This window comes from Pseudopipra pipra, chromosome 4 (genome assembly GCF_036250125.1).
Source record: "Pseudopipra pipra isolate bDixPip1 chromosome 4, bDixPip1.hap1, whole genome shotgun sequence".
Classification (NCBI taxonomy): Eukaryota; Metazoa; Chordata; class Aves; order Passeriformes; family Pipridae; genus Pseudopipra; species Pseudopipra pipra.
Genome location: NC_087552.1, coordinates 4,956,307 through 4,982,061, shown reverse-complemented (window position 1 = coordinate 4,982,061; position 25,755 = coordinate 4,956,307). Strand labels below are relative to the sequence as shown.

General features: G+C 37.5%; 1 protein-coding gene across 13 annotated transcripts in view; it reads right to left on the bottom strand.

The window, feature by feature from the left end:
• The window catches only part of BLTP1 (bridge-like lipid transfer protein family member 1), a 355,866-nt gene that overhangs the window by 63,687 nt on the left and 266,424 nt on the right, over nt 1-25,755 (bottom strand). For 12 of the 13 annotated variants that reach the window (XM_064651438.1, XM_064651439.1, XM_064651445.1 and 9 more), the window contains exons 2-18: nt 20,450-20,579; nt 17,633-17,749; nt 16,151-16,229; nt 15,409-15,473; nt 11,853-12,039; nt 10,732-10,813; nt 10,005-10,198; nt 7,549-7,628; nt 6,910-7,060; nt 5,156-5,312; nt 4,279-4,357; nt 3,889-3,980; nt 2,942-3,059; nt 2,362-2,517; nt 1,697-1,794; nt 541-719; nt 289-395 (exon numbers count right to left, since the gene is read on the bottom strand). The exons of the other annotated variant lie outside the window; for it this stretch is intronic. In XM_064651438.1, coding sequence (XP_064507508.1) covers nt 289-395; nt 541-719; nt 1,697-1,794; nt 2,362-2,517; nt 2,942-3,059; nt 3,889-3,980; nt 4,279-4,357; nt 5,156-5,312; nt 6,910-7,060; nt 7,549-7,628; nt 10,005-10,198; nt 10,732-10,813; nt 11,853-12,039; nt 15,409-15,473; nt 16,151-16,229; nt 17,633-17,749; nt 20,450-20,546 — 2,038 coding nt within the window. In that variant the 5' untranslated portion in view covers nt 20,547-20,579. The remainder of the gene's footprint in view (nt 1-288; nt 396-540; nt 720-1,696; nt 1,795-2,361; nt 2,518-2,941; nt 3,060-3,888; nt 3,981-4,278; nt 4,358-5,155; nt 5,313-6,909; nt 7,061-7,548; nt 7,629-10,004; nt 10,199-10,731; nt 10,814-11,852; nt 12,040-15,408; nt 15,474-16,150; nt 16,230-17,632; nt 17,750-20,449; nt 20,580-25,755) is intronic. 13 annotated transcript variants of the gene reach the window in all.

Here is a 25,755-nt window from a genome sequence, read left to right as displayed (position 1 = left end):
GTCTTGAGCAACAACCCATTTAAGAGATCCACTTTGTTAAGGACAAGGAGAAAGGAACTGCAGACAGTATCCTCTTTTTTCCACAAGGAACTGGGACACAGTCTGAAATTTGGCAGCATGAAATGTTGTCAGTTTTTAAATCAAACCTGGTGCATTCTAAAGATCAGCACAGTCCCACGAGACATACAACAGCAGTGGAGTTCCAAATTCATTCCTGCAAATGTGATCCAAGCTCACAGCAGCTTCCAAAACGAAACATGTTAACAAGAAAAAGATAGTGACACTTACAGGACTGCTTTAGCTGCTCATCTGCCTTCTGAGGATAAATTGGGTGCCATGAGTAGTCAATTGTAAACATCACACTCGGGACTGTCCAGCATTCAACCCATCCAGCCCTTTCAAAAAGAGACAGCACGCTTTTATTTGAAGTCCAATACTTCCATTAAATATCTTTCATGAACTTATGAAGTTGCTTTAATCACAAATGAAAGAGGCAAACATGATGAGCCAATATAAACATAAATCCAAACAAAAACTCACTCTTCTTGAGTAATGTTCCTCCATTTGGGTTTGCCTGTTTTCTGACCACTTTGACATTCTGAGGACATACAAGACTCAGAATTTATTTTATTAGGCTGACAGTCTTTCACCAGCATAAAGAGGGAGTATTTACTAGGATGACAATCTGGTAGGTACAAATGAAGATCAACATCTTCTCCCTAAAATCAAACATTAAGAACAGAGAAGTTCACTTTCATTCACTTTATGCACAGTGCTCAGGCTATTTGCATATGTATGTGTCATCATCTCCACTTTACAGGCAAAGTTAGGCAAGAAATCTTTGTTTTCCCACCAATCTCTACTACAAACTCAAGAGCTCTATAGTTCTGAACACTTACAACTCCAGTAACTTACACATAAAAACACACCAAACAATCTGTAAAACACAGGGGCACAGCTTTCAGTGATTCCTGTTCTTTTGTTGTTCAAACCATACTGATAAAGTCATGTAGCAGGCCCAAGGCTACCCTACATCTCAGCTAAATCACACTTTAAAAAGAAAAAAACCATAAATCAGTGCTTTCTTTGCTATAAAATTATATAAAATTATCAACATCCCCATCAACTAGTTTTTTATTTTTAGTAGCAGCAGATAGCTTCTATTTCAGGGAAGACAAGAAGTACAGTCTTTCAAAGAATTATCTGTGTCTGTTAAAAACACTTTATCATCATTATCTATTCTACAGAACCTCTTAAAAATCTGGAACATGGCTCTGCAAAACAGTTTGGGGGGGCCTGCGCCAGTATTTGATTCTATCATTGAACATACATTAGATTTTCACATTTCATAAATGAAAGGAAGCAGAATTTCAAGTGATAAAATACACACACTGACTAACAGCCTAAGTATAGGTAATAAATACACATATTAAATGTGTGTATATATGTATGTGTGAAGCACATGCTTGCATATATTTTAAGAAAGATTTTTATTTTTATATATATATAAATAAAAACAGTCCATGATTAAATGCTTCATACAAGCAAACTGAAACCATTTGCCTCTGTGTTACTCAAAGAAAAATTCTATGAACTTAAATGAAGTGAAATAGAGTATTTTTCTTTCAGGAAAGAGAGAATTGAAAATGTCCTGATTCAAGAAGCTATCTCATATTTAGAAGAAAAAAGAACTTACCCTTAAAGAGAATCTAGTATTGCATGTGGTTGGAACAAAATCAGTGAAAGGCAGACTAAAAACAATGTTCAGTGTTTCTCCACAAGCTGCCAGATAAACTGGGAGAGAAGAGGAAAAACAAACAACAAAAAAAATCTGTCAAAATTACTGCCTATTTTGTTCTTACACAAGTTATCAAACACACAGGTAAAAATAATGAAAATATATTAAAGAACTCAGAGGAAATTGCCATTTTAACTACAGTGTACTTACAGTAATAAATTACTGCTATAACTTATTCTCAAACTATTTACTCCCCACAGCTTGTCCTTTCTAGAAAGACACTGTACTTAGCACTATGAAATTGCAGGCAAACAGCAAAAATATCTGTAGTATCTGATGCTTTTCTTTATTGCTTCAGACATCAGTCTTTGGACAAGAAAACACACATTGAAAGTTCCTCCGGTTTCTGATGAACTGTTGAGCTCATTTGTAACTAGAACACAATTTAATGATTTTTAATCATCTTCTTTCTATGTTGAAATTATAAGATTTGAGCACAGTGTAAACTACTGAAATATTTGAATTCTATTACTCTCTCTATATATATATATAAATATACACTGTATATTTTGTAATAATTTTGCAGTATGTACTACTTCTTCCAAATAAAAAAATGATCTCACCATTCTCTTGTTGTTTGGTGGAACAGTCAATCCAATTATGTTGATTTGCTGCCCAAATCATTTCAAATTGATGAAACATGACTTTGAAGTTCCACATATATGGAACAAATGAAAAAATATCAGGTGCACTATCACTGGACCAGTCTTGGATCAAATCTAAACCCACACAAAGTAATAAAAGGCAAGTTAGTAGCAGTCAAGTGAGAGATTTCTTCTTTTAAGATTTTAGTGTTGTAGAAGTTCATGATTGCCCTGAACACATCAGCAAACAACATTAAACAAATCAATAACTGTGATAAGAGATCTGATAAGAAACAAATTTAAGATCACTTAACATAAATGCAGATCAAATTTAGTTCAGATATCAGAAAATTAAATTATGTGTATCTCTACTGAAAAGTAAGAATATTATGAACTTAGACACATAGAAGCATCAGGAACTTTGTTCTCAGAAACAATTTGTTGTCCTAAATATGAGAAACCAGACAACCTGACCTTGCACAACTCAGCAAAATTTGACAAGAAATCCCAAAGAAAGAATATTTAATTTGATATGTAACTTATTTAGTAAAGAGGTTACCTGTAAAGAAGCTTTTCTGAGCAAAGATGAAATGATAGGTTGCTTTATAAACCTCAAGCTCACATTGCCACGTCTGGGGCATGTTCCATATCCGGGGATAGCTGGCATTGATATGGAACTGTGAACAAGATATTAAAGCACCAGAATTACCTCAAGAGATGACAGTGCTTGACCCTGTAGCTCAGCAGTTTTCACATATGTACCCTGCTGAATAATTAAAATTGTTCTCCTGCTGGGATGAACAGAAGGCCTCTCCAGTTCCTTAATAATTTAATCTCTCTTTCTGCATTTGAAGGTCAAGTGTTAGTATATTAATTTATTTGGAATGGTATATCATGAATCTGCTGTAGTAGATGTACCAAGCAATTTATAAATAAAAGTTTTCATCAATACACCAAAGAAAATCCCTCAGAATACAATATTTTTCAACCACTGATACAACTCTCAAATTCAAACATTAAAAAATATGACCCTAATAAGGTCATTTAAAAAACAATAAGAAGGGTAATCTACAGAATGATAGTATTGTAGAAGTGAAATATTAGGCAAACAAAAGAATAATACAGTATTAGACCTGTCTCAAGTCGTTCAGGCACATTTAAGTACTTTTAAAGTATTTATGTGCACACATTCTATAGCAGAGCTAGTGAGTGTAATCATTTATTAAGGCAAAGCCTGTATGAACATGTGGCTACACAGCAAATGAGGCAAGATCTGTAAATGTAAAACACTAACTTGGTATATAAATTATGTAAGTCACTGGAGTTACATGCATGCATAGTTATGTGTGTATATATAAATTCATATATTGGTCTTGCAAAATACATTCAAAAGGCATTTTTCTCTACTGTTTAAGAACCTAAAGGTTGCTCCATAGAAGAATAATTATATTCTTCATTAAAAATCCTCTAGAGACTGAAGCTCTATGTTTATTAATGCAAACTTACAGCCAGCATTTCTGCTTCCAGGAGAGTCCTGTACTGCATACTGCTCGTGGCATCAACGTGCAGAAGCTGCCCTTTAATTGTGGGTGAATAGCCTGGCAAACAAAAGTTATCAAATAATCATTCAGACACAAGAGTTACACCAATATTTAAACATCCTTCACCAGAGATTTCAGCAGGCCACTAACAAACAAGAAGTATCCTGATGGATTCACACCTTAATGTCTTGCAGTGAACTGGGCAAGGCAGTATTTTTATTCCTTTGCATAAGAATATACATCTCCAAGTCACAAAGGAAGAACACTATGAGACATTCACACACACAGGAATTAAGATAACTGCTCAGGAAAATAAGATTAGGAAAAAAAAAAATCAGGCTTAGCCTTAACTCACCGTTTTCACCTACTGTCATGGGAATATTTATTTCCAAATATGATCCTGCACCAACATTTACATGTACAGCATTAGTTTCCTGCATTGCAAGAAAGGAAAATGATCCAAACATTATTTCTAGGTTTGCTGCATCAACCAGTGTACTTCATACCTCTGGCTCTCATTACCCACACCTGGATTAAGGCACCTGATTATTCAAGTCTTTCCTGCTTTTAGAAAAATTCCTGACGAACTACCTGTGTGCATCGATACCAAATAACACCATTTTTAGGCTTAAAAAATGCTCAGGTCCACTATTACAAACAGCATAAGATACTCTGATCCAAGGTATGTGAGGGCAGATGAATATGTATTTCTAACATCACATTTCTAACCCGTTCAGTCCCTCAAAAAAGAACAAAACAGGTATACAGTGAAGTTATGCTACATCCCATTTATAAGAGTGGCAACAGGGGAAAGAAAAATCCAAATCCCTACACATACATGTTTTGTCTCCCCCAACATCACCTCTCCAGTACTATTAGATATAAATTCAATATCAGAAGTTATTATCTTTTCATCATGATGAGCTTCATCATAGCTTAAGACTGCCCAGGAAATGTCCAGATCATGAATTCCAAAGACTGTAGGAGCCAGCATGGTTTAAGATGTAACTTGAAGGCTTAAAAGAAACTTTAAATAAGCCAACAAATTAATGCCTCTCAGAAAATACTACTCTTTGAATGCTTTACTCATAATTACTGAAGACTAAGGTAAACATCACCCAGCTTTTAAAACCTGCAATAAACACCTGAGACAAGTAAAACTGTGCACAACCAAAAAGCAGAGTGGAACCACAGCAGACAAGTTAATTTCTTGATAAGGTTTCATTATTTACCCTATTTTTGGTAAAAAGCAAATCAATGGTGGCATCTGCAATAATATTCATCCGCAGTTCAAAAGCAAGGATCTGTCGTGGCTTCCCAGGTTGAGCAATTTCTGAGACTTTCATAACTTGGTAGTCTGGTGGGAAGAAAAACTTCCACAAGCAATCCCTAGTGGGGAAGAAGAAAAGAAAAAAAAAAGTTGTCTTTCATTCACTGAAGAAAACATATGTATATTTATGCATCTGTTTGGTTCATTTAATTATTTTCCTTCTAGCTGAATTTTTAGACAACCAACGGGTGAGATAAGAAAGAATGTTTGTTTAAAATCTTCATCATGGGAGCCTTCCAATTCATGACTGAAATTTCCAGAAGTTTCAATGACAAGAAGTTACTTTTGGACAAAAGTCATAAATGGATTAGAACAGAAATATTTTAATTCAGAAGGCAAACAAGGTATTTTTTTCTTCCTATTTCTAATCCTCAGTTTACAAATCTGCTACAAAAACATAGTAGGAAGTTATCTATTTTGCTTCAGTTTGTGCACTAATAATTGATGTAATGCCCAGAAATAAACAAAATACAAACTTTAGGACCTCAGAATGAAAATCAAATTTCTACAGATTTATAGAGGAACATGCAATTACATGACAGGAAAGGCACAGCAATGAAGCACAGACAGCAGAGCTTACATAGGTCTCAAGAGGATTGAAAAAAGCCTTTAGAGGGGGTTAATAGTCTCCTGCACCAAGCACCTGACCATTGTAGCAGCTTCAAAGTTTCCAAAACTCCATGTTCTATCCATGGCACGATGCAAAAATTCCCAGTATGGATCTCTGAACTCTACATGCACTGCACAGGCACCAAACTGCCTTCTGCCAAGCCAGGTAAGATTCTAAAAAGCCTACTGTTATAGGGCAGGCCTTCTTTAAAGTATCATTAATGACTCACTGCCCTCATGTTGCTAGTAAAAAATTCTAGAAATTGACATTTTCTCTTAAATCGTCTAGGATTATTTTTATATATATATATAAAATGACTACTCTTTGGTCTGCCATCCTCACACTCCTAAGGGACAGTTAATCATAGTAGTTTCACAGGAGAATTAGTGAAGGCCAAGGAGAAGTATCAGCCTGTAATTAATAGGGGAAAAGAGAGAAAGCACTGATGATGTCACTTTTACTTAATAGTCCTTTATTCTCTCAACAGTCCCATTGTCCTCACCACAAATACTCATGTGCAAAAGAGAGAAGTAGAGCTCTGGCCTAATATTTTGTCACTAAAATAACTAGATAATAAATACTTTGCGGGTCACATCGAGGAATTGATTATCCTAAGCAGGGATGAATTATTCCCCCCTCATTATTTTCATAGCCAGATTTCTACTTCTCTACAATTTCCTCACCAATATGTAGTGTATTCCCACCCACAGAGCTTGATAAATCTAAAGATCACCAATTAAAAAGTTAAACCCTTACTATGTAAAACTTGATAAATAATAAAACTACTTTGCTCACAAAAAAAGGGGACCATAATTTATTAATTTAATAATAAAAATTCACAGAGGGGATTTAGGAAGGCTAACAAGATAAACAGCAAGGAATTTTCTAATCTTAAACCACTGGGGCAGGACTCCTCTTTCAGGCTGTCCAGTCTACCCTAACTCACACAAATTAGAAGTCTGAGCAATCTCCCGATGGAAATTAATGTTTTCTCACCAATATTAGATATCAAAGATGAAAACTAAAGCTGTAGATGATGGTAATACCTTTGCCTATCAGCCCAAGGACCGTAGTTGAAGTCTGTTCCTTTTCCACACACAATGTCCAAACCCCAACAGGGTGGTAGATCTTGCAATTTGCTGTCTTCGTTGCTGGCTTCTCCATCATTACTTTCCTCTGTCTCCTCTGGTACAAGACCTATATCACATAATATAATAAACAGATTATTAAAGGAAGCTGCTTCAAATTAGCATGAAAAATGTTTGCTAAGCACAAGACAATTGAAGTGTCCTGATGTCAGTTTTATTTGAGATCACCATAGCATGTAAATATAAAGACATAATTCAGTGCAGACTCCCAGTGGAAAGCTAAGAAATATGACCAAAAATCCTTGGGATTATCTTAAACACAGCTCACCAGTGTCAGTGATACACACAGCAGTTTTTAAGGATGCTTTTTACCAATACATGCACATTTAGTTCCAAATCCTACTTACAAACCTTGAAAGAAAGATTAGGTTAAAATAATTTCTACAGACAATGCAAGTAAATGAAAAGGAAGACTTAACTATAGTAGACCCAAAATTAATCATAAAAATTCAAGAAGTCAAAGAAGAAATTGTCTAGCAAGTCCAGCAGCCTTCAAAAATCCCTTAAAATGTTATGTTTGTATTTAACAGAAGGTACCTGGTTCATCCATATAGTAATAGATGTCAACATCATTGGATTGCATCACAACAAAACCTTCACCCATCAGCCTTGGTGGTCTGTAATGAAAAAGTGCAAAGATAAAGGTTAAAAATCCACGTGCTCAGATTAAGCTTTATGAATTCAAGTAATTTGAAATGCAACATATTAAGTATAATGGATTTGCATAATGATTTGCCAAAAAAAATACTTGTTCCTTATGTTGCTATTATTATTATTATAATTATTACATCAAATAACTTAAAGTTTAGTTATTTTAAGCATGAGAATACCATGTTCCTCTCCACAAAGACATTTCTCAGATATTATAAACCACAAGTAACTATCAAAGTTTTACTTTCATTGTTTCTTTCTGTCAAGAGTTCCTTTCTCCTTGTCCTATATTGTTCTTTCACCTGCTAATTGTTTTCTTACTAAAATAGCACTCTAAACCAAAGGGACAAGACATTCAGTAATTAGACCATTAGTTAATAAAAAAAAAAAAGAGAAAAAAAGCTGTTCTGCCTCAGTAACACTTCCCTCAATATAAAAGGATGTGATAAAACTGATAGACAAAACACTTCTCCTAACACTATTATATCGATATATTACAATCCCTTTCTTATAGTGCTACCACATGTTAATTTACATATTAATATATTCTATAGTAGTAATACTATTGTAATGTGAAAATTCTGGTTTTACTGCAAAACGTGGTTTTGCAGCTTTTCAGCCACTTTCATAAGTTGTCACTCCTTAACAAAAAAAAAGCCAATTCCAACGACAGAAACACACAGTGTAAGAAGCACATTGCCCATTACCCCACAGCTCATTTCAAGGGCAGGACAGCTTGGAAAACACACAGAAGGCAGCAGATGCAGAGACCATGCACTGCCAGAAGTTCTTCAAAAGCAACAGAGCAGGAACCTTGAAATCAATTTTACCTTGCGAGTGAAAGACTAAATACTTTAACAGCAATTAGATAATGGCAACGAACGATAATGACATTACATCATCATTTTCAAGTATTTCCTAATATCTATCCTGAACTTCCACTTCAAGCCTGCTGGCTTAGTTGCTGCTCTCCAAACTTGCTCTGCTTTGACCTGCTTTTCCTAGCACAGTTTCTTTTTTTTTTTTTTCCTTGGATTTTGGAGGATTTATTTGCAAAGGGCGATGGAGATGCTGAGGTGGGCGTTTATAAGATAACAGGACAGTTTTCAAGGTGAGGTTTTGATGTTTGTATTGATTAGGCAGTCTCTTACAAACTTCACCAAGTCACTCAGCTGTTTGTCATACCTGCATTGCCTGCAGGAAATTCTGAAATTTAAAACACCCAGTTTAAATTTTAAGCCAAAGAAGCATAAGAGGGCAGGGTCTAAAGAGTTAAACACTCTCCATTTCCAGTGAACTAGGTAATTTGTTGAATCTGCCCAGTAAATTAGAGCACATTTTGTGCATCCTTCAGCCATCAGGAGCTGCAGGGATGGTAAGAGCACAAAAAGAAAATACTTAGAGGAAGCAGGAGAAAAAGCTAATAGTTTGAGTATCTTAATCCTATTTTGTTTTAATCTTGTTTGTTTTCAATATTAGTTAGAGAAATTTCCTTTGTCGTCATGTTGGAAGAGCAAGATTCTGTGCACATCCACAAAATGCCCTTTGGAAAATACATAGAGGCATATTACAGACAGCAGTATTTGGCTGATAAAAAGCCAATTAAGGTACAGTCAAATGATGTACAGTTTATTTTATTACTTCATGCAAGCCCTCTTGCTTGTGTTTGACTTACTTCAGCTTGTTAAAGCTGCATAACCCCACTTATGCAGAATACACAGAGGTAAAAGGATCAGCCATCTGCCTGCAACAGATAACATGATTTCCACTCCACCAAGTATTATGCAGCTTTTGCCCATTTTTTTTAAAATATTTTCCAAACCATATGTGAATCAGCTTTACGGAAGTCAAGACCTTAAACCTTGCATTTAACCCACAACTAGAATATTTACCACTGGCAAAGCCTGTGACCAGTTGTAACACCTGAAAGAAGGAAAATACAAGTTGAATGTGGGATGCCTCAACCCTGGAAACATCCAAGGCCAGGTTGGAGAGGGCTCTAAGTAACCTGATCTAGTTGGAGATGTCCCTACTTATTGCAGAGGAGTTGAACTAGATGACCTTTAAAGATCCTTCCCAGCCCAAACTACTCCATGATTCTATGTTTAATCACAGAGCAGAACACACACACACACAAATAAAAACTCAGATAGAGACAGAAAACCAGTACTATTCTCCACACATAAAATTGTTTCAAAGACCCAAAATTTAAAACCTTCAGAGTGGTAAAAATGCAACTGTCTAAACACACTAAGTAAAATACAGAAAGACAACCAACATTGTCTTCTTTGTACTAAAATAAACAATAAAATAACATGGATATAAAAATACCCCAAACTTACTCATCGTTTTGCAGACCAACATATCTTGGACTTGGAACCAGCATGACTCTAACATTTTCCAGTTTTCCTTTCACAATGTGCATAAACTGATCGAGGTGGCTCGAAGGTGGTTTTGTGGTGTATGTCAGAAAGGCATCATCAAAGTTAATGCAAAGTGTTTGTGGCTGATAGTGATTCCCAAATGCCAAGCGACCCTAAAGCAAAAAGCAAACCCAATTTCTCATTATGCACTCCTCTTTTATATATATGTAGCTATTTACCTATAATAATGAAGTTTAATCAGATACATGCAAATAAAGACCATGGACAAAAATCCTGACCATAATCTGTGCATTATCTAAAAGTACTACCTCGTACATTAAACTCTCAGTATTCTCTCCAAGTATCTCTATTAAAACATACAGGAAGAAAAGAGAAGAAAAAACCAACTCCAAAAACCTCTAAAAAGCCCAACATCCCACACTTTCTACAACAACATTCATTACCTAACTTAATTACTTGGTGATATTCTTGAAATCCTTACAAGTCTAAGGCACTGGTATTTCCCAAAATACTGAGAACATTACCACATTTCCACCAGCACCAGCAGGATTTGTGACTCTGTCAGGGGAGTGCTGCTGGTGTAATTTTAAAACTTTATTAAAGCACGAAGGAGAACAAAAGCCTCAAATAGAATGGATAAGAAAAATGAATGGCAAGCTTAATTTTTAAGGACCTTGTCGCTTACCGTGCTCACATTGACTTTAATGACTGGAATAAGTGACCTCCACGAAGAAGAAGGGTCTTGAGATTCTGTTTTTACTTTAACACTAAAGAAAAAAAAAAAAGGAGGGGTTATTATTTTGTCTTTTCTTCAGAAGAACTAACCAAATTATTCTTCTAGGGATCTTCAGTGCACAGATCTTGGGGAACACTTCTTCCCTAGCAGATTACTTGCCAACTCCTCCAAGCCTAGAAGAACAGGAGGAAGCACACAGAGCTACACCTTGGCTGCTGGCACAGGTAGAAAGCAAGCTGCCATGGTTAACTCAGAGCAACAATAAAATAAATCTTCCTCGGGGGAACTTGGTCTGTTCTAAATACTCCTATTGAGGCTTTTTCATTTCCCAGGACATTTCCCTCCTCCTTCCTGTGCCTGTCAGCTTAAGATGGAAACACAAAGGGACTGGCTCAGAGGCACAGTCCTTACTCAAACTCAGCATTGACACAGCATCCTGCACCTGCCCACTAGGTAATTTAGTAACTGGCCAGCAGCAGTGAAAGGACCCAAGTCTCATTAGATCTTCCCTGCTCCTGACAATAAATCAGTCCGGTGTGATTCTGCTCAGAGAGAGACTTACTACTGAACATCTGACTCCACTACACGTAAGCCACATGGAAAAACTCCTTATGTACCCACACCATGTTTTCTGGAGTACCCCATAAAGAGGAATTAACAGAAGAAAGTTTGTGTAGCTACCCACAATACCACAGAGATCCTCACATTTTGCCCATTCAGTGTCTTGAGGAGCTGTTACTTCTACTGAGCAAACCCATCATTATTCTGCCAGCACAACCCTCTTCAACACACGCTCCCTTTCTACACTGTATTTCAAACAGATTTTTCAGCCCGTCTCTGATCATTAAACAGGAGTGTTTGGTTTGGTTGGTTGTGAGTTTTAATTATAATGGTAGGAAGTCTGAGGAAAGGGAAGAGATTTAGACTTTCAGGCCTGTCAGTGCAATTTCTCTCTGCTGTGCTTCGATCATTTGGCCTCCAGAGCACACGTTGAACAAAACATTACCCAATTAGTTCAGGCCTTTGCAGAACAAAGCATCAACAGAACAGCAAAATGAATAATAATTTACCTTTCAAGATTGGTATGTGTTCTCTGCCTCCCATTTACTTGTGCTCTTTCATCATCTTTCTTTGCTGGAATTATTGTGGGATCCAAGCCAAACAGTTCCTGAAGTTGTCCGTAAAGCTCGGAACGGTTGTACACATGAAATTCGAAGTCATTCACCATAATATACAGTCGTGTTTCTGCCTTTGGATCTAAACAAATAGCAGGAAAAGAGTTTCTCATTCTTTTTCAACATTCCCTTGGAATATTTGCAGTTTCTCACATATGCACATTTTGCAAAAACAATCCACAGAGTACTGAACAAGCTGCTGAAGTAATATTAAAAAGCAGTAAAAAACTCTACAAAATAATTACACCATCCCAAGCAAATCAGTAAAACTTGGCAAATAAGACAGTTGCATACAAAATATAAAACCTGAAAGGCATTTCACCCTTAGGTCACAATCCAAAAATAAATCCAGGCAAGAACTGCACAAAATGGTAAACAAAGTCTATGAAAACAAACAAAATCCCTTTTGATGCACAACATAGAAGCCTCAGTGCAAAATTCTTTTTAGTACAGATATCAGTACTTGAGATCAATTCCATCTAAAAAACTCATGTGGTTTTCTAGCCAAGCTCTCTGGTACAGCATGCCTGAAATGGGAAAAAGCTTTCTTGTACAGAGAAACAGGAAATATTCATATGCAGACCTAACAAGATCATACCCATTTTGCTCAATCAGTCCACATTTTCACAAATTTAAAATTCTAACTAATATCAGCTTGACTCTCCGATACTTAAAACCTAGTTTAACATCTGCTGATCATATACAGAGCTGGTTGGGACATACTTCGACATACTTTTGCCTCAGATAGTATGACCTAATTATGGAGTTAATGTGAGGGAAAGGCTCGCACCATTTCCCCCTAATTACCCACTTGAAAGAGTGCCCATTACACATTCACTCCAGAGACCTGAGCTGCTCTAAAAACCTCATCTGGTCTTTCTAAGTCAAATAGACTTTAGGAAACTGTGTGGTTATCACAGCAATCTGTAACTCAGGAGGTACAAACTGAAGGCAACACTTCCCAAAGACAATATAAATTAAAAAGTCAGAGCAAACACTGTTGTGATCAGGGTCAGGAGAAGGAATGCAGCTGCCCAAGAGCCAAAGTTTAGAGACACCTGCTTGATTAAATGCACTCTCTTTGCTAACAAATTCATCTGTCCCCCAAAATGACACATCTATACAACACTCTGTTCCAACAACAGCAACCCACCTTTGACCTCTCGCAGCCAAAGTACCAGAAATTTCCATATCATTATAAAAAAAAAAGTAAATGTATAATAAATCTCCAGAAAGCACTGACATCACAGTTTTCTTGAACAGGAGACAGAGAAAAGTTAATGAGCCAGTTTCAGTTCCTTCCTGTTTTCATCAGAGCACCATCAAATCCGTTTGTTCCCAATGTTAACTTGCATCAATAAAACACAGGCAAAGAATGTCATGGACAAGGATTGGGATACACACCAGCTCACCAGGGAGATCTAACTATCATCAAGAACACAAATAAATATAATTTTTCAATTCCTGGAGACAAGCATTAGACTTCATTAACTAAATGAAATCATAGGTAGTAATTCATTTCTTTAAAGGAGATTTAAAGAGACAAATATCTCTTTCTCCTAATAACAAAAACGAGATTTGACCTCCACACATCTATTTGCCCAAAACACTTTTGGAAAAGAAAAACAGAAAAAAGGCAAGGAAAAAGAGACAAGCAAATCTAAATATCATCTTATTGAATGATTCAAAGAAGTATATATGTAGGTTATGTACAAGTAACTACCAGATTGATAGCAAAATACTGAAGTTTTATCAACAGTTGTTGATCCAGGTGACTAATGTAACTAAGGGTTTGAAAATTGCCTCCTACAGAGCTGAATCAAGATGCATTATTTATTTATTATTTATTCAAATGTTTGTATCATACCCACCCAAACAACTCAAGTATTAATTAAACCTGATGGGAACATGACAAAAGCCACTCCTGACAATAAAAAGTAGAGCAACTGCTTCTCAAAAACAGTATTTCCCCTTCAAAACATGACCTACACTATAGGGTCTTACAATGTGAAAATTGATAATGTGCTGTGGCATCTAAGCCAAGACATCTGGGTGTGCCCTATTCACAACCTGATCCTCCAGCTTTTGTCCCTAAGCCACTTTCATTTCTTAGGTATGTACAAAACCTACTCTCCAGTCCCAGTATGATTTAACTTAACACTGAAGAGTATTTTAGTCACGTTACTTTGTTGTCAGACCTGTACACCTCTGACTTCCTTGGTTACTTGGATGTGGTCTTAAATACCATCAGAAAACTTTAAAGCCTTGCAATATTGCCATGCAAAAATAACAGCATAGAAGACAGACACAACTATCTTTACTGCATTAAATTCATTTCTTCATTCTGTGAGCCACTAGAGAAATCTGTTTTAACTAGCAGATGAAGGCAATTCTATGAAAACCTGTTGGACAATAACCTGTGGTTGGAAAAATCTAATTAACTCTAAGACTAGGTTCCATTTCTTGAATTATTTTTCTTACGGTATAAAGAACTTGAACCGTGCCCTATCACCTCAGAGGGTTGGTAGTGCCTCAATAAACAGGAGTGAGCAGCTCTTAGTAACTCCTATCACTATAAGAGTGGTGTCTCACATTCCCCTGATTAATTGCAGCGCTGCTGAGTTGGTACTGACACAGCAACAGCTGTACAAGCTTGCTGACAAGTCTAAGAGGCTTCACACCATCAGAAGCCACTTCCAAAGGCAAGATAGCAAAAAAAAAAAAAAACACCTCCAAGGTTCAATGACCCTCTCAACTAATGTCCTCAGCTGTAGACAGCTGCCATTTCTGGACCTCCTTGAATTAGCAATGGAGTTGTGATGGCTTCAAAAGTCAAGAGAGGCAGGACCCGAGACTCATTCAACAAGATTCTAATCCTATAAATGATTAAGTGCACATCCCTAGGCTACTTATGCTTTCTCACAGTGTTTTTTGCAGATACACTTAATCTCTTGCATCTGGGGTTAATCATCCCTCTTCAGCCAGAGATAAGGAAGAAAAATAAATCAATTTTTCACACTTTCCCACTTCTACACCCACAGATGTCATCAAGAAGTGGGCTTATCAAATACTAAAGAATACTTTTGCTGAAATACTGAAAGTACAACATCAAAACTGAGAAATTAAAATCACTTCCAGAACATAAGATGTCTCTATTCATCATAGTTATAAACTTCAATACAGAGGCAATTATGCTTGGACTACAGCTAATGAAGGCTGCTATTAAGATTAATGGTTTGTCTTAAGAAGGGTTCATGTCCCTGATAATGAATCCTGTATTTATTTCATTGTGGTGTTCTAGTCTGCAACCAGTTAAAAGAACCTTCTGATGATTCAATGTACTTTAGGTACATATTAACAAATCAATTACACATTTGTGATTGAGTAAATAAAGTATTTTTCTGTTTGCCATCTGTAAATTTAAACTTTGAAACCTTTTTGGGAAACCTACCATGCTGTTTCTGCTTAGGGTTGTACATCTTCCACCAGCGAAATATGATAAATCCATCCTGAATCCTAAATCAAATAAATGAGATAAAACAGAAGTTAAGAGAGTAACAATCCAACATCCTTTGTGCAGCTGCATGACATGTTGCCTTATGCAGAGTGCAGAGATCTGCAATATTAAGCAATATTAAGTGTATAAGCAATATTAAAGCACAAATGGTTACATCATAAAGGATGCAGAGTAATATTATACAGCTACTGCATTAGCTGAAACTTGTATAGTACTCCATTGCCTTCTCAAGGCTTTCCAAATTTGACAGCAAGAATCAAAATTACAAGCTATTTGCTAGTGTGCAGTTCATGGAACGAATCATTCTGAATTCCAGTAAATAAATGCAAACTACTTGGCCAAGATGTATCTTCCACACTGAAAAGCAGGAGCATAGGGGAGTCAAAGACATTAATGAAAAAACAGTTCTCTTTCCTACTCCAAAGTGTTTTCTTTTGCAAATATTAAGCACAACTACAATCTTATCCAGTATTCACTTCCAAATGATAAAGCTGAAGCAGCAGACGAGTAACAAGTATCCAGGAATGTTAAATACTATAACCAAATGAGGCAGTTTAACATTTATAAATATACTGCTCGTTTGTAAGGCTGTATTTTGATATGTGTTATTTATATGTATACATTTACTGTATTGAAAATTGTTATTTGGAAGAGGGACTGCCTTGGAAATCTGTACCTGATGGACATGTCTTCTGTGATGAAATAGATTTCACGCACCATGACTTTTCCAGAGAGCACAGAGAACGAAAAGGAACCTAATGTGGAAAAAAGTTTATCAGACATTAGCCTGAAGCTGTTGATCCTTTATATTCTGAGCAGGAAGACTAAAGTATTCAATATCTGAAATGGTTTAACTGGTTATTTTGAGTTTTCCCTTTGAAGCAAAGTCAGAAATCAGGAACAAAAAGTACACAACTAAAAGATGGTGGGTTTGGCACTACCCAAGAATACAACCAGCCCCCTGAGACACATTAGTCACCCAGAAACATTCAGGTGCCTTGCAAAGCTTGTGAAAGGAGTTAGAAAAGCTATTTTCAACATTTATAGTTTCAAGCCACTGTTTGCAAGACTGTAATTGGAGAAATAAAGATTCCTGAGAGACTAATCTTTTAAATTTTAAATGGCTATAAGGACTTCTGTCCAATTATTATGAGAAATTGTGTTTACAGCAGGAAGGATTAATAAGCATGAAAAGACCAGCAGGTAATGCAATAGCCCATATTTTTCCTAAGGCTTTTCACCTCACCCACAGAAAGTTAAGTAAACCATGATTTAAAAAAAAAAAAATTAAAAATCAACATTAATCGACTGAAACTAAGCAGTAAATCATTGCATTTAATTAATGTTATGTTCTACTTACTGATTAAGTTTATAAAGAATACCATATCTTTGGCCAGCTATATCAGCTGTCTTTACTTAATGGCAGTTTCACAGAGAAATTTTAATAAAAGCCTATAGATCAAGTGCAGCAGCCAATAAGTATTTCATCTATATTGCTCTTCAAAAAGCTGGATTTGAAGATGGTTTGGAATACAGCTCTTAGACTCTTGAGGATACAAGCAAATGAATTGCAGGGGTGTCTTTGGCAGGCAAGTGTGGGTGGGATTTTTTGGTTTTAAGTTTTCACTACATTTATGGTCAGTCCTTGCAGATAAAGTCCAGAACTAAAGTCACTGCTGTTCTGTGAAGCAGACAGAGGAAGGCAGAGGAGTAAATGAAAGAAAATTCAAAGTGTGATTGGAGTGAGGTTGTGGGCTATAGCCCTCTGTGACTCAGCACCAGATATTTTTGTAATGTGGGTGAGTGCCCAAGGGATTTGTACTGACCTGTTTTATACAAAAATGTTTGAAATATTTTAATAAAACGTTAATGGATTTCGATGCAAATGTTCTAGCCAGTATCAATTCTACATGTCACAGTCCCAGTATGGATTAACATGGTTAGTTGTTCTGACAGCTTATTTAGAAAGCAAGGACAGTGCTGGAACAGGGACTCAAGGCTTGAGACTCCACTCCACAGCGAACATTTTCAAATGACTATAACAAAGGAACACTGATTTTTCCCTCAAGTTTTTAACAAGTTAAGGTATAATAAAAAGCAGTAAACAGTGCCTTACAGTGATAATGCAAGTAGTGGCACTACATTAATCACAACTTACCAATATGGATGTAGCCATGTTTATATAATCTGTTAAGAACCAGCGTTAGAATGAGTCCAATGTTCCGGGAATTATAATAAGTTAGGTAGATAATCCATCCACAGGACAATATTGTTGCTGTTGAAAGATTACAATTAATTAAAGCATTTTTAAAGTACACTGACCTAGATAAAAACCTTACCTATTCAGACTATCAGGCACAACAGTGTTCTTCCTAATCTCCAAAATAATGATGGGACCCTTTAATGAGTGTTTTCAGAGGGAGGGTGTGAGAAGGGTGTGAAGAGACAGGGGGGAGGAACAGAAAACTGGAAGTCCAGAAAAATATACATTCTTCACTGCTCTTCCATTCCCCAATATAAAAAACCTGTCCTCCCAGAGGACTTGCAGATTTCATTACATCATTACAAACCACATATTTCACTATATCACTCATCATCTAAGAAGTCAGGTTTTATAGATTGAACCATGTGGTCATTGATTTCAAAACACCTTAAAAGAAAACCCAACACCACAAAAGTCATACTACATTCCTTCTCTACTCTTCTCCAAACTGTGAACTGTAACTCAAACTCCTAGCCTTTCATATCTTATCACAGGAAACAATATTATCACATCTGAAATCTTTTCCTGAGCTGCTGCATCCTGAGACAAACATACCAGTCCTTGGGTTAGCAGAAATCTGTCAGCAGCTCAAGCATGGAATTTGATAGGAAAAAAAGGAAATAGCAATCCAATGAGAAAAATGTAAAAAAAAAAAGAGAAAAAAGTAGGTCTGCTAATCCCCAGAGTAATTTTTACTTTAGTTGATTAAGAGCTAGTAATCTATTTCTAACTACAAGGGTTCTCAAAGCTTCCAGAAGGACAAATCCAAAAGGAGTGGCACTGTCAGGGAATGGACTAGTCCTAATTCACTTTTCTGATAATTACCATTCCATTTCATCCAAGGTAGAGTAGGAAAAAACCCTGAACTTTGTAATAGAAATTTTTCATTTATGTGTATGCTGCCTGCTGAAAAACTCAGATTTATTGTGACTTTTATGGGAAATAAGAAGTACAGAAAGGCATATGGGTATGATGCCTTCACTCTGCAGAGAGTTCAGATGATCACTCAAAGAAAACCCCCCAAGCAAACTTACAAAAAACTTATAAAAACAACCTGTCCTTTTACTGCCCCTTAAGTTTTTGCAGTGCTCCATAACAATGCCTGTGCCTTGTTGAAAGATGAGGTGAAGGGAGAAGAGAAAGCCTTGCACAATAACTTTGTCTTTTCCTTAGTGGAAAAGTGTGACCAAAATTCAAGTAGCTCACACCCTCGGGCAGTTCGTCAAAACAAAACTAATCTGTAGGGGTGATTAGACAGGAACAAAGCAGGGAGGGTTAAAGCTACATCCCAGGAGAGAAACTGCTCTTGGCATTCAGGAAAGGCACACTCCAAGGACAGTGTTTGCCTCCCTCACTGTCAGATGAGTAACTCACTGTAGGGCCTCTATCAGGGTAGGGAAAAGGGTGGAATGACTCACCCTCAGAGGGTTCATTCCAGCAATAAAGCTTAATTTCAGATTAAAGGTCAACCAGACACCTGGGGTCAAGAAGGTGCCCTCTTGAGGTGACATATGCTGAGAAAAATCAGCAAACTAGTGCAGTTTTCAGGCACTACAGTTCTGATCCACTGCCTTTACCACTAGACCTACCTCTGCCTTTTCTTTTCCCCTCACCAAATTCAGTCTCCACTCTCAAGTGACAAATCCCACAAATTCTATTCATTTCATGGCTGTATTCTTGATTTTAAAAGCCTCTTTACTGAAACCACGTTTTGGAAATTATATCTGGAAAGTTGCACTGCATGTGATTTTTCAGAAATTATTCTAGAATTGAACAACATGTTCATTTCTGGAATTCATCCCCACTTTTACTGGGATCAATAGCTGTTCCAGCATTCAGGAGAAGAAATTACTGGTGTCTTTTTAATGTTCTCTTATAACAGGATGCCATAGGTCAGCAGATGAAAGCAAAGGAGGAATGGCTGGTTGGAAGTAGGTCAGTTAATAAACATCACTTGAATACATTTCTATCCAAACCTTATAATAACAGGAGGCAGGTCAAAGCTTCTGGAGACAAATTTTTCAGATCTGTTCACATTTGTTCCACGTTTTACCAGTGAATTCCCTTATTTTCATCTTGATTACACTGAGAATTTTATGTTGAGTCCAAACTTTTTTGGCCTATGTCTTTTTCATTCAGTTTGACCTACTGAAAAATAATTCCAGTACGTCAATAGCCAATAGACTGCTTTTACCTGCTGGAAGTGAAAAAACAAAGGTATTTTTCCTGTGCTGCCCCTCACTCCAGGTCCCAGAGTCAAGGCTGAAAAGCAGACATTACCTACCTTTGGAAAAGTCTAAATTCATTACACACCTTAGGACTCTCACCTGGACACAAATACAACTTAACACTTATTTTGCTGTCGTTCATCCACCTACCCATAGATTCAGAAAATGAAAGTACCTACACAAATATAGGCAACAGCACTAGTGTTGTAAAAAATTCAGCATACCCCAATCAGGAATGTTTACAAACCCAGCTCATAACTGATTACACAATAGTTTGGCTTAAAGGCTATTTGTGGCACACAAATTAGTCTTGAGCTTGTGTCATTACACACAATAGTCTTGAGATCACTTTACAAACTAAACCATAATAAATGGCAAGTATGTACAGATTGGTAAACGTTGTTTTTGTATCTGTCTGTCATGCTAATCCTTTGGTATGGTATTACAAAAGAAAATTAACCAGAACAGGATAGATTAACCTTACCTACTAACAGCCAAACCACGTTGGAGTCATGTTCTGTTAGGAAGTCTTCCAGCTGCGTGATACTTGGGACAAAACTATCATTTTTTCTTTGATCCATTGCTACACTGTTTTTGCACCAGCACCTATAGAACTGAAGGAGAAAAAAAACCCCACACATCAAAATCAAAGTGAGTAACAAGCACAGTGCAGAATTATGAATTAACTTCTTTTAGTCCTTTCATAACACCTTCATGATTCTCAGCTGCCTCTTCTCCTGCTCTAGAAGTGCTTCCATTCATCTCTGCTGGAACAGTTTCCAGGCACATGCCTCCCCAAAACAAATCACAGGTCAACAGAATGCCAGAATATGCTCTCCAAATTTAGCACCATGAATGTCCTGTACTGCATATAAAAGCAAATAAATGTATACCACTGTTGTGCCATAGCAGTAAGTCAAAAGATAACTGAACATACAAGTGAAAATTAGTCTCTGTTAAACCTCCTAACATGCAAAAATGTAATATGAGACTAAACTCCTGCCAAGAAAAGGCCAAAGCAGACACTTTCAGGAGTTATGGAAAATTCCCATAACCTTCTACTCTACTGTGTCCATTAATTCTTCTTCTTTAGATGGATTTGTTATAAAAAGTGACTACATGGTGTCTGTGTTACAGAGAGCAGAAAACCAGTCCTTCTGATCTCACACACTTATTCAAACCACCCATAAATCACCTTGCAACTGGGTTATATTAATTAAATGTGATTAACAGGGTGTTGCTCAACTCAGCAACATCTATAATTACAAAGCAGTATTTTCCTTGCATTAGTTTCATTGGAATTCTTTTCCCTTGTCAAGCTTTCTTACAGGAAGAAAAGCATTAATTCTGCTTTATCTTTTCTGTTATGGTTTTTTAACACCTTCCAGCTCCTGGCAGTCTGTCTTCCTGTCAGTACTCCATCCTCAAAGGATATGAGTAGATTTTATTCCCCTCCTTTATCAAGACTCTGATGCTCTCCATCAAGGGCTCTAGAACATGAAACTAAGTAACATCCTTAGTTTTTCAGCAGCGTAACAGCTTTGGAATAGTCAGTATTTAGAAATGTTACCAATAAAAGTAACAACTTATCCAGTTTTTCCTGTAATATCCACACTACTCTCATTATTGGAAAACGAAATGTGGAAGAGGTTGGAAAAAAAATGCCTTTAATGCACTTGTTTCTCTTGTTGTACCTTGAGCCAAGAGCCTGTGTTTTGAACTAAAATACGAGTCCCAAGAATAATTGCTATTAATTTGTCCACTACCCTTTCTGTAAGAAGGAGTAGAATAGGGAGAAAAGAACATGAAAGCAGTCAACAGAAGCAAAGAAACAACAACAAAACCCCAACCAACCCCAGCTTCCAGCAGTGATGATAAAGAAGTTACTTACTCCCGGACAAAGAAGGATAATAAGTATCACACACACGTACACAGACTTGAAAACAGAAGCTGTTGTTTTAGAAGGGATGTAACAACAGCAAATTAAATCACATAATGGCACTGTGATTTGCTTTAAGACATCCACAGTACCTTAATAAAAAAGCCACATGTCAGCTTGTGTTATGGAGCAGATGATGCCTCTGTGGGCAGCCTCTGGGAGCCTTTAACCCGTGAATCACTGGGTAACGGGAGAAACCCAAACCAGCACTTCCAGCATTAAGGAAGGAAAGAAGGAAGAACAACTTGTTTTCTCCCTTTCTTACCAAGGGACAACAGGGTCACTGTTGTGATCAAGACCATCATGGAACTGCTGTCAGTAGGTGAGGACTGCCTATCTATTGCCTCAAACACCACCATTATTTAATTCCTCCATGAAGCAACCTGGGGCTTTTTCCTAAGAAATTATCACCCAAAGTTACATGATACTGAGACAGGACTTTAAAAATCATTAAATAGGACTGTGGCAAGACAACTCAGAGGCTGCAAGTATTGGACTCTGATATTTGGCTACTTAAACAAGGACACTGTTCATCATGTTTTGTCATCACTATCCATAACCATAAGCTGGACGTCCTTTGCATTTTTTTTCAGGAATACATTTGCTATTTGCATCCAAATAAACTCAGGAATCCTCCATCAGTCATCATGTGTCAATATATCATATTAAGAGCTTCACAGCTGATCCTTTAACACCCCACCCCACTAATTTTTTGTTTGGGTAGTCTTTGCCCTTGATCAAGTCACATGAGGAAGACGGCAATGAAAGTGTAACCACCCAAAACCAGGCAGCAGCAACACTTGCCCCAGATGTGAGCTCTCAGAGGAAGTAGGTGCTTACTCCACTTAGATTATGAGGTAATTTTGGCCACATTAACTGGTGTAATAGAAAGGGGATGCAAGCAGGGACTGTAGGAGTACACACTGTTGATAATGTCCCTGTGCATTTCTATGGCCTGGAGGATGGAGAGGCAGGATCTGGATCATCATGATGCTTAAGAGGAAGAGATGTAGCCTTATCAGGACAGATATTTGCTACTTTCAGTAACCAGCATTTCTTTCTGTGGAGACTCCTGCACTTTCCAGCCTTCATCTTCCATACCCTATATACTGTAACCATATTTAAATCCTCTCACTGCCTCAAGTCTGTTACATTTATTCCTGAGTGCAAACTTACTTTGCAATCAGACCCAAGAGGAACTGTTCCACCCTCCAGGAACACTGACCCTATAGGTTGCTGAGCCAGTAATTTTCTTTCATGGTACTACTGTATTCTTCTGAAGTAACAGTATACTTTGGAAACTACTTTTAGAAGGATGAGAGCCAAGTCTGGGTGTGAAACTGAGTCTTACCAACCATGTTAGTACGCAAAAGAAAATGCAACAAAGAGGAAGAGAAACCCAGAATTTCCCATTTACATCTCTGCATTTATTTATAATCTTTTCCCAAGGTCTCTGCTGTTTTGTGATGAAGAGCTCAATCAATTTTGTGATGAAGAGCTGAAATATAGTCCAAAACCATGACAAATGTTTGGATTTATTTGCCTTCCCCCCACCTTATTTTTTAAGCACATCTTGACTATCCAGTACATCACTTGTGGCTCTCATTTACCACACACCACATTAATAAATAGAACATGTATAAGCTTTCTCCTGGGAAGGGGACAGAGAATAGGAAGATTCTGTGGCACTGAGGTGACAGAATCCCAATACTCATATTTATTATCAGCAATCCCTTAGGGCGTCATGTAGTCGCCTTTCTGCAAGGGAATCCCTGAAGCAAGGAGAGACAAAGGCCAAATCCTTTATTTTTGATGCCCAGACTGAAATACTCAGGGCCTGCTTTTCAGGTTGTGCACGTTTGGAGCACTCAGTGGGCTCAAAGCAGACACTGGATTGAAGATGTGAGGGTTCAATAGCGCTATAGAGTTACACCTCCTGGTCAGCCAGGCTGCCTCTATAGCAGAGACACACATTACAAACTTTTAGAATGAATTTTAATCACTTGTGTCACACATTAATCCATTCTCCACAGCACTAAAAAGATGCAAGGGAAGTTATAATCCTGGGGGGATGCACTTCATTTCCAGCTTGCTTCCACTATCACAAACTCAATCCAATTTTCACTGCAACTATTCCATCCCTAAAAAGCCAAATACTCACAAGCAGCTGCTCCAAATCTTTATAAACCCGTTTCAATTGCATCAAACAGGCAAACTAGTTTTAACCTCAGCCTGGCAAATTAACACAACACCAAGAACAAACCTCTGCTTGAACTGAGCCATTAAAAATTTACAGAAGGCATGAATATATGTAAGAGCTGGCAGGAAAGAAACCAGAGGCTCGGTCACCGGGCTCTGGGTCACCAGAGTGCAGTTGCTTGGCAGAGACAGCTGCAGCCTGGGGAGGAACAGCCCACCTGGAAAAGGCCTGTCCTGTACCTACAGCTCAGGACAGAGGCGCTAAACGTTTTACTCAGTGCCTGGGAGCATCAGGGTAACATGGGTTTTGAGCTGCATAACAAAAGCAGAGAGAAAAAGAAATGTCTGTTTATCACATCCTTTGTAACACTGTTTTCCTGGCACACTCAACAGCTGAATAAAATGAGTGTCTGAAGGTGGGAAAAAACTAGCATTTCATATTGAGAAGAAATACTTGTATATGGTTACGAAGCAGGGAGGGACATAATGGACACTGACAATTCCCTTATTATTGCTAGAATCCATGTGGGGAATAAACCAAGAGTTTAAATTTGTCAGACATATTCCTCAGATCTTCACAGAAATCAAGTGCTTATTGAGTGGATGTTAATTGACATTGTTAGAGGTTAACTACCATTCCAAGGATACCCAGCTCCAAACTTTCACAGCAATTACAAGTCAGTGGAGTCACAATTACACCCAAAATGACACATTAAACAAGAGGAGGCAAATCCCTGTGGTCTAAATAAATGAACATACATAATAGGCCTGGATACTTCACATCCCCAGTAAAGAAACCGTATCCAGGGTGGTTCCGTAGAGAAAAGGAAAAATAAAAGCCATATTTGCATTTTACCCACTCCATCACTGTCTTTCAAAGGGTCTCCAGCAACAGCTGCTAAGAAATCAAAGCTTTAGCTTTGGTTTAAATTATATTATAAAGGAGCCTCACAAACGTATCACAACTGGGCTGAATTTTCCTCGAAGGGTGTCCTTACACTGTCAGCACCCAGACACACATCAGGCACATCTCACTAAACAAAAAGCTGCCAACCTTGGCACCTCTCCCAAAACACACCACGCAGGCCCTAAGACTTCAAACCCATCCCAGCACCGCTTAGGAAGCTCAGCTACTCTTCAATCAACAAGCAAGTGAAAGAGGAAGGAAGGGAAGGGAAGCCTTTCTCAAAAAACACATGTACACAAAGCCAAGTGGAGTGACAGCACCTGCACAGCAATTTGGCCACGTGACAGGTGGCACTGCCTTCATACCCGACGCCAAATTAAAGATTAGCAGTTCTTTTTTTAAAGAAAAAAACACCTAAGGCCTATTTTCCTCCCTGTCTTCTGCTGCTTGAAGTCACACTAGCAGTAAACTGTAAACAAACTAAACTAGTGCTTTAATTACACTAATGAAATCTTGTTCCAGTGGGAACAGCTGAGCTGGAAACAGAGCCCAGCAGAGCCACACCTGGTTGAACCGGTGCTTGGACAGCCCGAGTTCAACTAAATTTGCACTACAGTGGCTTAGTAAATAACACCTTTGCTCCAAAATAATTAAATCAAAATGAAAGTATATCCAAAGGAACTGTGAGATAAAAGATAAAAGCCATTCTCACAGCAGCCTACCCAATGAGGCTGAACTTCACAGC